The following is a 14,859-nucleotide window of genomic DNA, read 5'->3' as shown; positions in this document are numbered from 1 at the left end:
CTCTGATGGGTCACTGCCCCCAGCATCCGTGCACAGAGGGGAGATGACAGGAAATCCCCCTAGAAGATTTGCACCAAGAATTAAAGAATCTGGTTGAGAATTATGGCACCACATGCTACAAAAAAACCCCATCTATTAATATACTGAGAGGTGTCAAGGATAATGGACCCCGGGAGGTAGAGTAATTAAATGTATCTTAATAAATGCCGGGCGATTCTTTTAAAACCCTTTCCCAAGACCCCATCAGCTGACATGGACTGTATTCTTCCTGTTGGCAGGAGGCCTAGAAGGAGAGCCAGAGTGCGATCAGAAAACCAGCCGTGCGCTGGAAGACAGGAACAGCGTGACAAGTCAAGAGGAGAGAAATGAGGATGATGAAGACATGGAGGATGAATCAATTTACACCTGCGATCACTGTCAGCAGGACTTCGAGTCTCTGGCAGACCTGACGGACCACCGGGCCCACCGCTGTCCTGGAGGTAATGCAAAACAGCCCCAGGACTCTGACAGGTGGTTACACGGGTAATTGGACATAGCAACAGCTTGAAGCCTCAAGTGAGATTAAAGAATTAATAATGTAATTTTACAGTTAATGTCATTTTATTGTGGTGTCTTGGGTACCCTGTATCCGCCTTTTAAATACAATTAAAAATAAAAGCAACAGCTTTCCGGTAGGCAGGAATTAGATGGTGGTGCTCTGTCCCGGCCCCCTCTCCCCGCAAGCTGTGCTCTGGTACTCAGGCCATGAATGGGTGGATGTGCACCCTGAATTTCTGGAAGGCCTTTTGGAAATGCAGTAATTAAGAGGTTGTTAGTGCAAAGTTAAGCAGCTTAAGTGTGGAAAGCTGTGTAAAGGAGTAAGCTCCGAGGCAGAGCTTCTGATGGGATGAGGAAATTTCAAAGGCCAAGGACAGCCCGTGAAAAAGGGACCTGTTTCCAACTCTGTGCTTGACCTCACACTTCTCTGAGTAGGAGGAGAAGGGTAGCTGGGAGCTGCTTCTGCTAGATTTGACTGGAGCTCTGTTCTCCATTTACTCGGTGCCTTGGAGAGGGTGTGTAAGACCAGTTTTCTAGGAGCTACGGAAGACTTCAGGAGTTTTGTGTGTATATGTGTATTTGTCTGGGGTGATTGGGGTGGGGAGTCAGAGGGCATGTGCATTCCCTGGGATGTGGAAGCCATGCTACAGGGATGACACATTTCTGGGCTCTGAGATCTGCAGAGGGAGTCCATAGGACCTGTGTTCCTTACACAGTCTTCCTGAGAGACCTTCCTCCATCAGGGTTGTTGATGAAACTCCTTGGATACTGGTTTGTGGAAGAAAGCCTGAAATCTCAGGCCTGCATTCTAAAGGGAACCCATCACTTGTTGAGGGGAACATTTACTGGTAGGGATTAGATTGGCACCCAAAGCTCTTGCTTTTTCTACTCCTCATATCATCTTGGAATTTTGAAATTAAGTGTTTGGGGAACTGCTATGATTTGCCCTCTAGTGACATCTGTGCCTGCACAGGGCTGACTAGACCAAGTTCCCATTCTCAACCTCTGGAGGAACAGATATTTTTAAAATAATAATAATAATAATAATAATAATAGACCTAAGAGGAATCTTACAGTTTTGGACATTTTGGGGCCCAGTAATCCAAACCCCAGTCATTTGGAATTTGTGATATTGCAACCAGAGGCAGAGGTGATGGTTAGTTTTCAATTCTAAATCAGAATTAGAAGGGACCTATGAGGTTAGCTTTTTAAGTCTCCTCACTTCCCCAAGGGAAATACTAGGGCAAAGGGAGGAAAAGGTGATTGCTTGGCCGAGGTCACATATCTGTTTGGTGGCCAAGCTAGGACCTCCTCTGGACACTGAGCTATTGACCCTCATCCTACTTGAGGAATAATATTATAGATGTTGGTATATTTCTTGATTTAGCCGAGAATTAACATGGAATCTTAACTATAAGAGAATAAAATATTGCCACTTACTTTATAATCAACTAATTGATCTAATGAAAAGTTATTCTCTTTATTTTCTAAATGCAAGAGAATAGGCCATTCTGTGTAGTTGTTAGAGCAGGGCCCCACACCTTCTGCTAAGCTGTGCTTTCTTGAGTCCCTGCAGCTCTTAGAGGCTGCCCCTTCCTCCAGCCCTTCAAATCAAGGAGATTCTCCTGTCTTTCAGTCTCACTTTTAAGAATGGTGGCATTTCGGGCTGGGCACGATGGCTCATGCCTGTAATCCCAGCATTTTGGGAGGCTGAGGCAGGCGGATCACGATGTCAGCAGTCCAAGACCAGCCTGGCCAATAAGGTAAAAACCCATGTCTACTAAAAATACAAAAATTACCCAGGCGTGATGGCACATGCCTGTAGTCCCAGCTACTTGGGAGGCTGAGGCAAAAGAATCGCTTGAACCCGGGAGATGGAGGTTGCGGTGAGCCAAGATCATGCCACTGCACTCTGGCCTGGGTGACAGAGTGAGACCCCATCTCAAAAAAGGAAAAAAATAAATAAATAAAAGAATGGTGGCACTTCTAGGTGGAAAAAGGAAACTGGGAAACTGTGCTATATGTGGGGGTCTGAGCCAGAAATAAGAACTGGTAGCTAATTGTGCTTTGGTCCCCAGGAAGAATCCTCCTCCCAGTGGCAAACCCTTCTCTCATCAGCCTTTGACTCCAGGTGAAATCCATGGCAGCCCTGTTTGCAGGGTCCCCAGCTGTCCTTATTGATGCTGGTGGTATCCACCGACACTCCTGCCCGCTTCCTAACAGGACCCTGCGAATGACCTCCGTGGGGACGCAGGAGCTAGGAATACCCCCAAACCCTGGAGCATTGGAAGGGAGTCAGAAATTCCTTGAAAGAATGAGGGAAACAACCTTGCCTAAGCGCATCCCTGAGAAATTCATTACCGCCCGGTAACGGCATGACCCAGCCTGGGATAGTTTCCTAGATGTGTGAGGAGTTATTTTCCCCCAGGTCTTCGGTTCTTAGGATTACTCAATGATGGGATAAACCACCGAGAATTGTGTATGTATTATTCAAAACAGTTCCCTACCTGGAATGCCTCCACACCCTTCCATTGTGCAGTGGTTTTCGAACTGTGTTCCCAGAGGTATCTCTGGGGCTATGGTGTGGTGTGTTTGGGGCGTAGGAAGTGAGTACTGGGGCCTGTCAGACTGAGGGGGCACTGATGTCCAGTCCAGTCAGAGCGATTCACCTTAAAAGTCTGTTTTATACCTGGGGCTTTAGCAGATGATGTTGTTTGAAAATTGGCCTCTGATTTAAAGGTTTGGAACTGATAGAAATGTGCAATCGCAGGCTCCCCCTGGCCAGGCTGATGGGTCTGCTGGACGCTCACCACTGGTCACTCGATAGAAGCCCAACAGAGACCGTGTCCGAGAGGGCCGCGCTGGGCGCAGGCTGGGCAGACCATGGTGCCCTGCAGATGTTTCTGTAGGAACCAGAGGGTCTGCCCGCTTGGCCTGGAGCAGAGGATCTGCTTCTCAGGAATCGTGACCTGGGGTGTGAACAACCCTCCCCTTCATAGGGACTGTTGCTGCTGGAACGTGGAGGCAGCACGTGCCTCCCCAAACGGGTGTGTCCTGGCAGGGTCAGCCCTTGCAAGCCATTGGCCTTCTGGGGAGAGTGCTGTGTGTTGGGGTGTCGGGGGTGTATTTGTGGGTGGTGACCGTGAATGTGGCTCTTCCTGAAAACTGCTTCTGTATCTTTCTATGGCAGTTGGGGTGGTGTTGAGGGGGAGATTGGGGGCAGCGTTTTGCTCCCTCAGAATCTGGGACAGTGCTGTGGTGAGGTTTGGGGGTTTTCTGAGGTGGGGGGATGCTTACCCCTCAGGGGTGGGAGGGGAGCTTCATGCCAGAATGGCCACGATGGAAGACCCCCCCGTCCCCAACCTGGAGCCCGGCCTCTGTGCTAAGGAGCCTTCATTTCCAGTTGGGAGCTCGAGAAGGCACCTCTCTGTTGTCCTCAGCAGGAGTGGCATGCCGGGCCCATGAGCTGTTGAAGCGTGGACTTTAAGGTCTCGGACAACTCCATCAAGTCCTGTTCCTCTCTCTCCCTCTCGCTCTCATTTGTGTCTGAGGAGAAACCAACCTTAAACCCATGAGGTATCAAACATTGCATTTTTATGACACAAACTGAAAAGAGCAAAAATCCAGTCCTCTCCATTCATTCTCCCGCCCTGATGTCTGTTTGATTTTTCTTTGTTCCTCTCCAGCCCGTGGCCACAGGATGCCACACGTTCGCATGCTTGGGGTTGTGAGCACATACATTTTCACGTTTTGTGTTTGTCACATAACATGTTATGAAGGGGTTCCCATGTGGTTACCTGGTCTTCGCCATTTTTTTTTTTTTTTTTTTTTTTTTTGCTAGGGAGAACTCTGTCTTTTAAATAGCAGTGCTCAAGGGCAGGAAGCTTGGGTTGCAGGTACTGTGTCCATACTCTATGAAAATATTAAATTTAGACTAAGATGTCCGTAGATGAGGCTTTTTGCCACAGTGTAGATAGGGGCTGACTGGGTAAGTGTGATGGGCTTCTCTGTTCCTAATGGAGACATTGTTTGTGGGCACCAAGTCAGGAAATGGCAAAGGATTTGGTGGCTGTCTGAATTGCCAAGGATGGGCAGTCCCTGTCAATTCAGGTCTCACTGATTTAAATCATGTTGGAACAAATAACGTCATAATTTGTGAAGCGCTGGCCAAGCAAATTTGGGTCCTTTAAACTGCAGCAGGGGGTGTTTATCATCATCTTCTAGGAGCCAGGAGGACTTGGACTGCTTTAGAAAGTTTCTCTAGGAACTGCCTGGGGTACCATAGAAGCAGGTGCGAGAGGTTTGGTTTGCCCATGGGGTGATGGTGGTTTTTTATGTGCTCACTGAAGCCAGTCACCTGTGGGCCTGTAGTCTGGATTTATCACTTCCTGGTGCAAATACTCCCTTTTAAAGATACTGCAATTTATGTTGACCCCTGCTTTGGCCTGAATTAAGAGCCTGGCAGCTGGAGGGCGTGTGGGTGCTCCGTCTGCGCTGTCATGCTTGAGACCTGACTTTCCTAGAGCTGTTCCTCAGAGTGTCCACAGTGGGCTGTCAGCAGGGGCCTGTGCTGTGCCAGTCCTGGAACATGCCAGCCCAGGTCCCCGGGGCTGGAGCACTTGACAGCTTTTGGGGTCTTTGGCCTCTTTGCTAAAGGGGCTGCTGGCCTGATATATGGCTTTTTGTTGTAGGTAGTAAGACTGCAGGCTCCAGGCACTTGCCTTGGAATAGAAATCGCCTTCAGGACCAGTTTGGAGCTCAGCATTGGTGTCTTCCCTTCAGCTCCGTTCCCTGATCTCTGAGTTGGGCCAGGCTCCTGGCGGGCCCTAGAGAGGTGGCTCTGAAGCAGATGGGGTGCGTGCTGCCCTCCAGGGGCTGGCAGTCTGGTGCTGGGGGCAAATGTGTGAGCAGGTGTTGCCTCCTCCACACTGCACTGAAGGCTGTAGTCCTGATATTCTTTGTGTTTTCAGTGCCTACTGCCCGCGAGGCACTATGGGACTCTGCCTGGAACACACGCCCTGCAGCCCTCCCTGCTGGCCCTCTGCAGCCCCCACGCCCACACAGTCCAGAGCACCCATCCCTTTCTATAATTGTCTTTCACGTGTTTCTCACCCATCTCTCTCCCTACTATTAAGCTGCATGAGGACAACAGCCATACCTGTTTTGTTCCCCGTTATGTTCTAGCCCAGCGCTAGAGTAGAATTCAACATGTTTGTTGAATGAATGAATCATCTCACCTAGTCTTTATAACAATCACCTTTGGTGTCCAACGTGACGCTGTCTTTATTTTTTTTAATTAATTAGTTTTTTAAGAGACAGGGTCTTGTTCTGTTGCCCAGCCTGGAGTGCAGTGGTGCCATTTGTAGCTCACTGCAGCCTCGACTTCCTGTGCTCAAGCGATCCTCCTGCCTCAGCCTCCTGAGCTAGGACCACAGGCATGCCCCACCATACCTGGCTCATTTTTAATTTTTTCTTGTATGGATGAGGTCTTGCTATGTTGCCTAGGTTGATCATGACCTCCTGGCCTCAGGCAATCCTCCTGCCTGGGTCTCCCAAAGCTAGGCACTATTTTCTACCATTCGTCCTCATTTTGCAATTGGGTGACTGAGGCTCAGAGAGCTGGAGGATCTTGCTCAAGGTTACAGATCGTGTCAGTAAAGGCAAGCTCCGAGGTCGGAACAGCTTGCCTGTGCTTGAGAACACAGATTGGGGACTGTGAGCAATTTCAAACTAAACTCCAGATGGCTTTTTTGAATGCTCAACTTCCAAAAAAACAAGAGGGGGGACTTTGTTGAAATAGCAACAGCAAAACATGTGTTCCTGGTGGGTTAATTTTGCGGCTCCCCTCTCCGCTATCCCTTCTTGAGGACTGGGACCAAAGAGTGTTTCCCTGGCCCCTGTGAAAGGTAGGCCCTCCTTTTCTGGCGAAGGTGAAATGCTGCTGTGCAACAAGCCGGGTGGAAAGTTAATTACACCCTGGTTTGTTCAGCTGTGGCCAGAGTGACCTGTGGGCCCCAATTACAGGGCTGGTGCTGTGTGGAGCTGGCACCTTTGCCAGCCGTGTGCTGTCTGCCGGCTGGCCAGCGCTTGCCTTTGTGTGCCGGCTCAGGCCCCTTTCTTGCTCCAAAAGCATGAGGGGCTCCCTGCCTTATTGACTTGCGGCGCTCCTTGAACTGGCTCTGTTTTGGTCGTGCAGCGTGGGGCTGGGGCCAGTGCCAGACGCTGTGCTACCTGATACACAGGTGCTGGGTGTGGGCTCCTTCTGCCCACAGGGAATGCACTCGGGGCCTTGGTGTCAGCTGACTTCACATGGCGCAAAAGGCTGGGGGCTTGAGCACAGTTGATATCCGCCCCCTATCTTAAGAGTTTTCCTGCATGCAGACAGCTTCCAGTTAGGAAACAGAGAGCAAGAAATGGTCCCGTTATGTCAGCCACAAAATGTATAAAAACCAGGGAGCAAACCCAGTAAGAAACATTCAAACAGCATGGAGAGGACAGACAAACAAAATCATTACGGTGGGGGGAAGACAGGGAACACAGAAGAGACCTTACTCTTATTCTTGTGGAAAGATTCAGTATCATAAATATGCCAGTTTCCTCCAAACGAACCTATTGGCTTAATGTTAGCTAATGAAAGCAATGGTAAGATTTGTTTAGAAATGGATGTGCTGAATTTATAGTTCATAAGAAAAAGTGGGTATGCAGGCATCAGAAGGAATCTTCTGGAAAAGGAACAGGGAGTGGGGACAGGAACCAGCTCAGATTGCTCTGGAGCGGAAAGGATTCGAAGTGGTGTGGAACAGAAATGGACCCAAATACAACTGGAAATCTAGTGTATGAGAAGGGTGTCCCTGCACGACAGTGGAGGACAGATGGCTCTCTCAGCAACTGGGATTAGGATGAAAAGGTGGCCATCCCCCAAAAAGGAAATTGGATCCTTCCCTCACTCCTGACACCAAACTCAATCCCAAGTGGATCAGGAATCTAAACATAAAAAGAAAACTTTAAAATACTAAAAGAAAACAGAGAGCTTTTAAATATTTTAATTCAATAGTATCAGAGTGAGGAAGGCCTTTCTAAATATAACCCCAGTGTCAGAAGCCATAAAACCAAAGTCAAAACATTCAACTACATAAAAATAAAAAATTTCTACATTGTGAAAACCACAGTAAATCAAGCCAGGGACACATATCACAGGCAAAAGATGTTTTCCTTAATGTGTAAGGAACTCCTACAAATGCTAAGAAAATAGCCAATAAATCAACACAAAAAAACATGGCAAAGGCTGGGTTGAGGCACAGCCAAGCCTGCTTGAGATGCCTGGCCTTCCCCAAGGTCTGTACCATCTCTGATCCATTGGTGCCACACTGGTGGTTAGATGTTTTGAATATCTCCCATGTGCAAACTACAGAAATGGACAGAAATGGAACCAGAGAAAGAAATAGTAGTGGGATCCTAAATATTTAAAAAATATTTATTGGGAGGCCGAGGCGGGCGGATCACGAGGTCAGGAGATTGAAACCATCCTGGCTAACACAGTGAAACCCCGTCTCTACTGAAAATACAAAAAATTAGCCGGGCGTGGTGGCGGGTGCCTGTAGTCCCAGCTACTCGGGAGGCTGAGGCAGGAGAATGGCATGAACCCAGGAGGCGGAGCTTGCAGTGAGCCGAGATCACACCACTGCATTCCAGCCTGGGCGACAGAGTGACACTCAGTCTCAAAAAAAAAAAAAAAAAAAAAAAAAAAAAAAAAATTAGAACCCCGTTTATAGTAAGGGAACTGCAAATTTAAACCATAAGGAAATACCATTTTAAAAATACCAGAATGGCACAGATCAAAAAGTTTGCCAACACCATCTCACTGGTCAGGTTGTGTTCCATGATGTCCAGGCTTGGGGTCTTATTCTCTTCCCTCTCCGCAGGATTGCTTTGGCCTGTGGCTAGAACACATAGTAGGTGCTCAAGGAATGTTTGATCTTGGGGCTAAGGAGGCTACAGCCCTCCTGCAAGGCAAAGGGGTGTGTGCAGTAAGAAAAGTGGAAATGCCATGGATACAGTGCTTTGGGATATGAGATAGAAAAAACAGAAGTTCTGGACATAGTAGGTCCTCAATTAATGTATAATCAGAAGGGTAAGTTTAGAGATGGAAGAGATGGTTCGTTCATTCAATAAGTGTTTCTTTAGTGTGTACTGTTAGCAGGGACCCTCTGGGCTCTAGGGATGTGGAGGCTATTATAAAAGGTAGCTCAGTGGAGAAGGTGTTCACTTCACAAAACGATGCTTCGACTTGTGTGATGAAGTGCTGTGGTGGTCTTTAAACAGCCTCCTTCTCTAGTGTCCTTAAGAGGGGCTTTGATGAACAGAGACGTTATTCTCTATAGCTCTCAGGAAGATGCTGACCTGCTAGCAGGCTTCCACTTGGGAGGGAAGTGGATGGGCAGGGTGGACCACTGGCCAGCCTGCGTCTGCTTGGCTGGTGGCATTTGTGGAAGCCTTCCCTAAATTGCCTGCCCCCTGCCCTCCGATGGCTTCTGATGGGGAACCATCCGGAGTAAGCTGGGGAACCAGCAGGCTGCATAGACGGTGGTTCTGAGTCTTGGCTCAGACAGCTGTGACTTGGGTTCCTTCCTGGTGGTAATGTGGTGGTGGTGGGGACTTGTTTCTTAGTTGCTCACATTTTTATTCACCGCCTGCGAAGTCCGCAGGTTGCAGAGCATCCCTCCCTTGACTTGATTACATAGAGCGAATGCTGTTATCACACTGTTGGGCCTGTAAACCTCTCCAAAATTGGATGACAAATTAACAATATAGAAGGCAGGGGTCAAGGTGGGAAGACTCTGCATTTCTTGTGTTTTCCATGGGAAAAAAGGCATAGACTGTGTCTATGTGTCTACAGTCTATGTGTCTTTCTGGAGGTTTTGAGGACTCTCCAAAGTGGAGGAGGTTTTTGCTTCTTTCCTACCCAGCCTGCTTGATCACCTTCAGGATTTTCTGAATAATTGAGCTTCTTGGATTCTTTGGTTTCCAAGGGTGCGCCAGAGTGGGATCCAGTGTGGCGCCTGGCACGATGGGTGTTGCTGCTGCACACAGCCCCTGGGATGAGCCTGGGGGTTGATTCTGGAGATGGTTCTGGGGGAGCGAGGTGGGCTGTCCCCGGTTTCTGTTACCTTCCTGGCAGCAGCCAAAGCTTCCGGTGTCCTCCTGGGCCCAGGATGTACACCAAACTGGCCTTTAGGCTGGTTGTACATGTGTTCCCGGTGTGGTCTGGGTCCAGCCTGCTGTTGTCCATTTCATCTTGGGAGTTTCCAGAGGGCACCTGCCAGCAAGCAGTGATACCATACCTGCTGTGTATTCGGGGCCGTGAATGCCTGTGCATGGGTGTTCATTCATTCCCGTTAAGGGAAATGTATAGTCTAGCTGGAAGATGAAGTTGCTGTGATCCTTTTGGCTGCCAGCACATAGTTGGTCCTCAGTTAATGTGCTATCTGCATAGAGACTTGGCTCAAATTGACAAGCAGAAAATAGAGGATTCATTGGCTCCAGGAACTGAGAAATGCAGATGTAAGGCTGGCCTCAAGCTTGGTCCTCCAGGGCCTCCAGAGACACTGCCCCATGTCTGTCGACATGAACCCCATCACCGTGTGTACATCAGCAGAGGTGCCCCAGCACCTCCAGGCTCCACCTTTTCGACTCAGCAGTGACAATGGAATGAGCAGCCTCTTACCATTGCCAGGGTAGAAGTCCTGAGGTTGACTCTGTAGAATGGCCAGGACCAAGACTCACCTCCGCCCATGATGCGGCCAGGGAGACAACATACATGTTAGCAAGGGTCAGGGTTGGGTGCGGGGAATCAGGGCAGCTCCATGCAGACCACTGGGCCTGAGAGCTGGGGAGGGACTCCCCTGAATGGTGGTCAGGAGCCACAGACATCTTCTTTAGGAGGTAGGAATTACATGCAGACAAACAGGAAGTAGTAAAAGAGTGCAATGAAATGCCAGATTGTCAGGTATCAGTTATCAATTGATAACCAATACTTTTGCTTTTGACAGTGTCTAGTCAGGTAATCTTAGAATTTTAGGGAAGCAGAATCCTTGGTGTGTATATCCTCAAACCTTTTTTGGTTTGAATGTGGTTGAAACAATGGCAGAACCAGTCTCTCAAACACAGCCAGGGCACTGATTGGACCAGGCTCCTTAGTGAGGTAGTACTTGTCCCAGGTCACACAGGGAGGTGGTAGCTTAGCCAGCACTCTCTGAGGTTATCTGCTAACTGCTGGTGGGGTGGGGGGTGGGATTGCAGCTCCCAGGGTGGACAGGGGACTAGTGCAGCCTGCAGTGCACCCATGTTTTCTGGCAGGAGGTGCCCGTGTATATGCAGCTCCTGCCTGGCTCATGGGTGCTTCTGGGAATGCCACATCGAGCTCACTGTCTTTGAGGTCTCCAGACCCACGGACCTCACACTGTTTGCACTGGACCTTTTCTTTGTTTGCATCTTGTGGAAGAGTGACTTTGACCCTTGAATTCTAACAAACTTCATAGAAGTTGTGCCCCCACCTTGGGTGTTCCATAAAGCCATGGTCCCCCTGAACCTCTGCTGCTTGGTCCTTTGGGGGCAGTGCTCTGGGAGGTGGAGGGTGGGGTAATGGTGTGTCAAGCCCTCATGGCATCCACCAGCGGCTTGGCCCCTACAATATTATGTCCAGGTCTCAGGCCAGGCTGGAGAGAGGCTGGGCAGCCACCAAGTTAGTCGGAGCCTTGAGCCTGAGTGGCTCAGGTGCCCAGATGGTGTTGAGAGGCAACTCTGAAATCAGCCAGCTATGCTGAACCTCTCTCGTGCGTTCCTGAGAAACCCAGTATATTAGTTCATTTTCACACTGCTATAAAGAACTACCTGAGACTGGGTAATTGATGAAGAAAAGAGGTTTTTAATTGACTTGCATTTCCTCAGGCTGTACAGGCAGCATGGCTGGGAGGCCTCAGGAAACTTACGATCATGGCGGAAGGTGAAGGGGTAGCAAGGACATCATAGCATGGTGAATCAGGAGAGATAGGGTGAGGGGGAGGTGCCACACACTTTTAAACAACCACATCTTGTGAGACTCACTCATCACCAGCACAGCAAGGGGGAAATCTGCCCCCATGGTCTAATCACCTCTCACCAGGCCCCTTCCCCAACATTGGGAATTACAATTCCACATGAGATTTGGGTGGGGACACAGAGCCAGACTATATCACCCAAGTGTTACCAAAAAACCACATCATTTGCCATCAGCCAGAGGGAGAAAGAGGGATGCAGCTACGTATTCTAAAATTGCACTAACAAGGTCTTTTCTTTATTCTGTAGATATTTCAATAATAAGTTTTTTCCCCCAGTGTATTAGAGTATAGCTCTAAAACCTCAGTGTCACTGAGCCAGCTCGGGGCCCGTCACGTGGAGCTGCTCTTCCTTTCCCTTCAGGTCTGCTTTTTCATTAGGCCGGCACTTTCTGCCCTCCTTATCCTCTGTCTCACCCCTGGGTGGGAAAAGCAAAGGCCAGAGCCCCCCAGAGAGGCCCTGCTGCCTTTCTCCTGGAGGTGCTTGTGCTAATTCTGGATTCTGTTGGGCATAAAGATCTGAAAATTGTGTTCCCTGAGTAATCAATCTCGGTTACTACCAATTTGAGGTTTGCAAAAGCTTTGAGAAATGCCTGTGGGTGAGGATAGGAATAGCCTCCAGCTGGGATCCTGACCTGATTTTGGGGTAAAAGAGGCAAATAGAGGGGAGTTGTTCTAGAAGAGTCCTTTATTATAACTGGCTATGGTCTGAATGTTTGTTTTTCCCCCAAATTCGTTTGTTGAAATCTAATCCCCAATGTGGTAGTATTAAGCAGTGGGCCTGTAGGAGGTGATTAGGTCATGAAGGCTCTGGAAGAATGGGATGAGTGCTCTTACAAAAGGGGCCCCAGAGGACTGCCCAGCTCCTTCCACCATGTGAGGACGCAGCAAGACTGTGTTGTCTATGAGAAATGCGCCCTCACCAGACACAGAATCTCCCAGCACCTTGATCTTGGACTTCCCGGCCTCCAGAACTGTGAGCAATAAACATTTGTGGTTTAGAAGCCATCCAGTTTCTGGTATTGTTGTTATATGAGCCTGAACAGACTTAAGACAGAGCTGAAAAGTGTTGATGCTCTCTTCTTCCATTCCTTACTCCACAATTCCAGGCACTCAAAGGAACAAGCAAACTTAACGGATGAAAGAGAATTGTGTTCCTTAGAACCACAGCATCCCCTGGCACGTGTGCATTCATTCACAGATGCTTTTATTTTTGAGACAGAGTATCACTCTGTCACCCAGACTGGAGTGCAGTGGCACAATCTTGGCTCACTGCAGCCTCCACCTCCTTGGTTCAAGCAATTCTCCTGCCTCAGCCTCCTGAGTAGCTGGGATTACCACACCCAGCTAATTTTTGTATTTTTAGTAGGAAGGGGTTTTACCATGTTGGCCAGGCTGGTCTTGAACTCATGACTCAGATGATCCTCCCACCTTGGCCTCCCAAAGTACTGAGATTACAGGTGTGAGCCACCACACCCAGCCACAGAGGCTTTTTTTAAAAGCATCTACTGTGTGCTGGGAACTGGGTAAGCAAAACACTGGGTGAGCACTGGGTGAGCAAAACAGACAACAGTTCCTGCCCTTGTGTAGCTTACTGGGCCCCTCAATAACTTTGGCCAGGGGATTCTTGAATGTACTCCTATGAGTTGGTTGGTCCCCTCCCTCTGTGGGGTAGTCCAGTAGTTCAGTACTGGCCAATGTCTGCATGAGTGGTGTGGAAATGAAGAACAGGAGCCGGTTCACTGCCAAAGGGTTATTTACTGTGCTCTGACGCTATGTCAGCAGAAGCAGAAAGAGTGTGTTGTTCTGTGCTGTTCTGTGTGTTGCTGGAGGGAGTGGTTCAGGGAGGACAGAGAAGGAGAGGTCTCAGGGTCATGCTTGCAAGTTGGAAGGTTGGGATTCCATGCCGACCAGTGTCAGACAACCAAATCCTAACCAGCTGAAATCAAACAGTGCAATGTATTGGCTCATGTAAATAGAAACCTAGGTGTAGGACTAGCTTCAGGTGCAGCTGAATCCAGGGACTCCAGTGAAGGGCGAAGGACCCAGTCTTCCTGCATCTCCTGGCTCTGAGGAATGCCATGATGGCTTTTGGCTCAGGTCAAGTCAAGTGCTCTGAATAGCAGACCTGAAAAGTTTCCCCAGAGGAAATCAGGGTGCTGCTAGCAGAAGAAGTGGGGATGGATGCTGGCCGCAGAAGCAGCCTGAAGAGAGAAGGAGCTGAGGCCATTTAGACAGCAGGTGACCTGACCTCCTGAACTAAGGGGTAGGCAAGAGCTTGGCTGGAAGTCCAGCCAGCCCTACCAGTTCCATGGGGGCCTGTGCCTATGATGGTGAAGGTATGGCTTGAGTGGCTGATGCTTTTATTATTGCCTCTGGGTAAGATGCCTCTGTGTGCCAGGGCAGTGGGGGAGTAGGGATGAGACCCGTCCACCCCTTTCTCCATTAATGTTGATACTCCAAGGGCCAGACCAGGACCAATTCCAGAAGTCCCCAGGGACACCTGCCTGGCCTATGTGTAAGGAGTGATGTTTTGGTTGGTGAGAGTCTTTGCAAGCCTGGAGATGAACACATCAGAGGGTGGCAGGGGGAGGAGAGTGGGATGCAGGCTTGGGGCTGAGAGATGGGCATGGTGGATTTATCAGGTTCCTTCAAACCTTGAGATCCTGTGATTGACATCCCTAACATGACACCCTAATACAGAAAAATAAAGAACATCCCCAAACAAAATGAGAAACCAACCAAATTTATCTCCCGCTGACTGGGGCTTGCAGTTCAAGGAATGCTCCCAGCAGGAGATCATCCCGTAATGCGGATTCCACTTTCCTCTGGTCACAGCCTCCCCAGCACCCCAGCCCACTGGCCTAGTGGCTCAGAGGGGCGATCAGGAGGAACTGCTTCTAGTGTCGCAGCAAAAGCCGGGGAGCAGGGAGAGGCGGGGGATTCGGAACAGGAAAAGAGCAAGGAAATTTAACTCTGGCACCAGTCTAAAATAAAGCGCTACTATTGGTTGAGTGTTTTGGCAGTGTTTTTAAACACTCTGTGCCAACTCAGAGAAAAATGTACAGGGGATTATAAAATGCTTCATTTTGTGTTAAACAGTTTTATTTTGGAGTTGACTGGCTAGGATTTGGCTGCCTTTGGAAATGACGTCATGGGTATGGGGGTGCATGTGGGAAGACTGAGGCAGGCGAGGTGGCTCTGCAGGTGGGGGAATGGCAGCTAGCTT

The 14,859-nt window shown here is 49.1% G+C and overlaps 1 protein-coding gene across 3 annotated transcripts in view; it reads left to right on the top strand.

The window, feature by feature from the left end:
- The window catches only part of ZNF423 (zinc finger protein 423), a 364,983-nt gene that overhangs the window by 124,484 nt on the left and 225,640 nt on the right, over nt 1–14,859 (top strand). For all 3 annotated transcript variants that reach the window (XM_024349825.3, XM_054668363.2, XM_054668362.1), the window contains one exon: nt 279–479. In XM_024349825.3, the coding sequence (XP_024205593.1) occupies nt 279–479 (201 nt within the window). The remainder of the gene's footprint in view (nt 1–278; nt 480–14,859) is intronic.

This window comes from Pan troglodytes, chromosome 18 (assembly GCF_028858775.2).
Source record: "Pan troglodytes isolate AG18354 chromosome 18, NHGRI_mPanTro3-v2.0_pri, whole genome shotgun sequence".
NCBI classification, from domain to species: Eukaryota; Metazoa; Chordata; class Mammalia; order Primates; family Hominidae; genus Pan; species Pan troglodytes.
The sequence above is the reverse complement of the archived record's forward strand: the minus strand, read 5'-3'. Positions and strand labels throughout refer to the sequence as shown.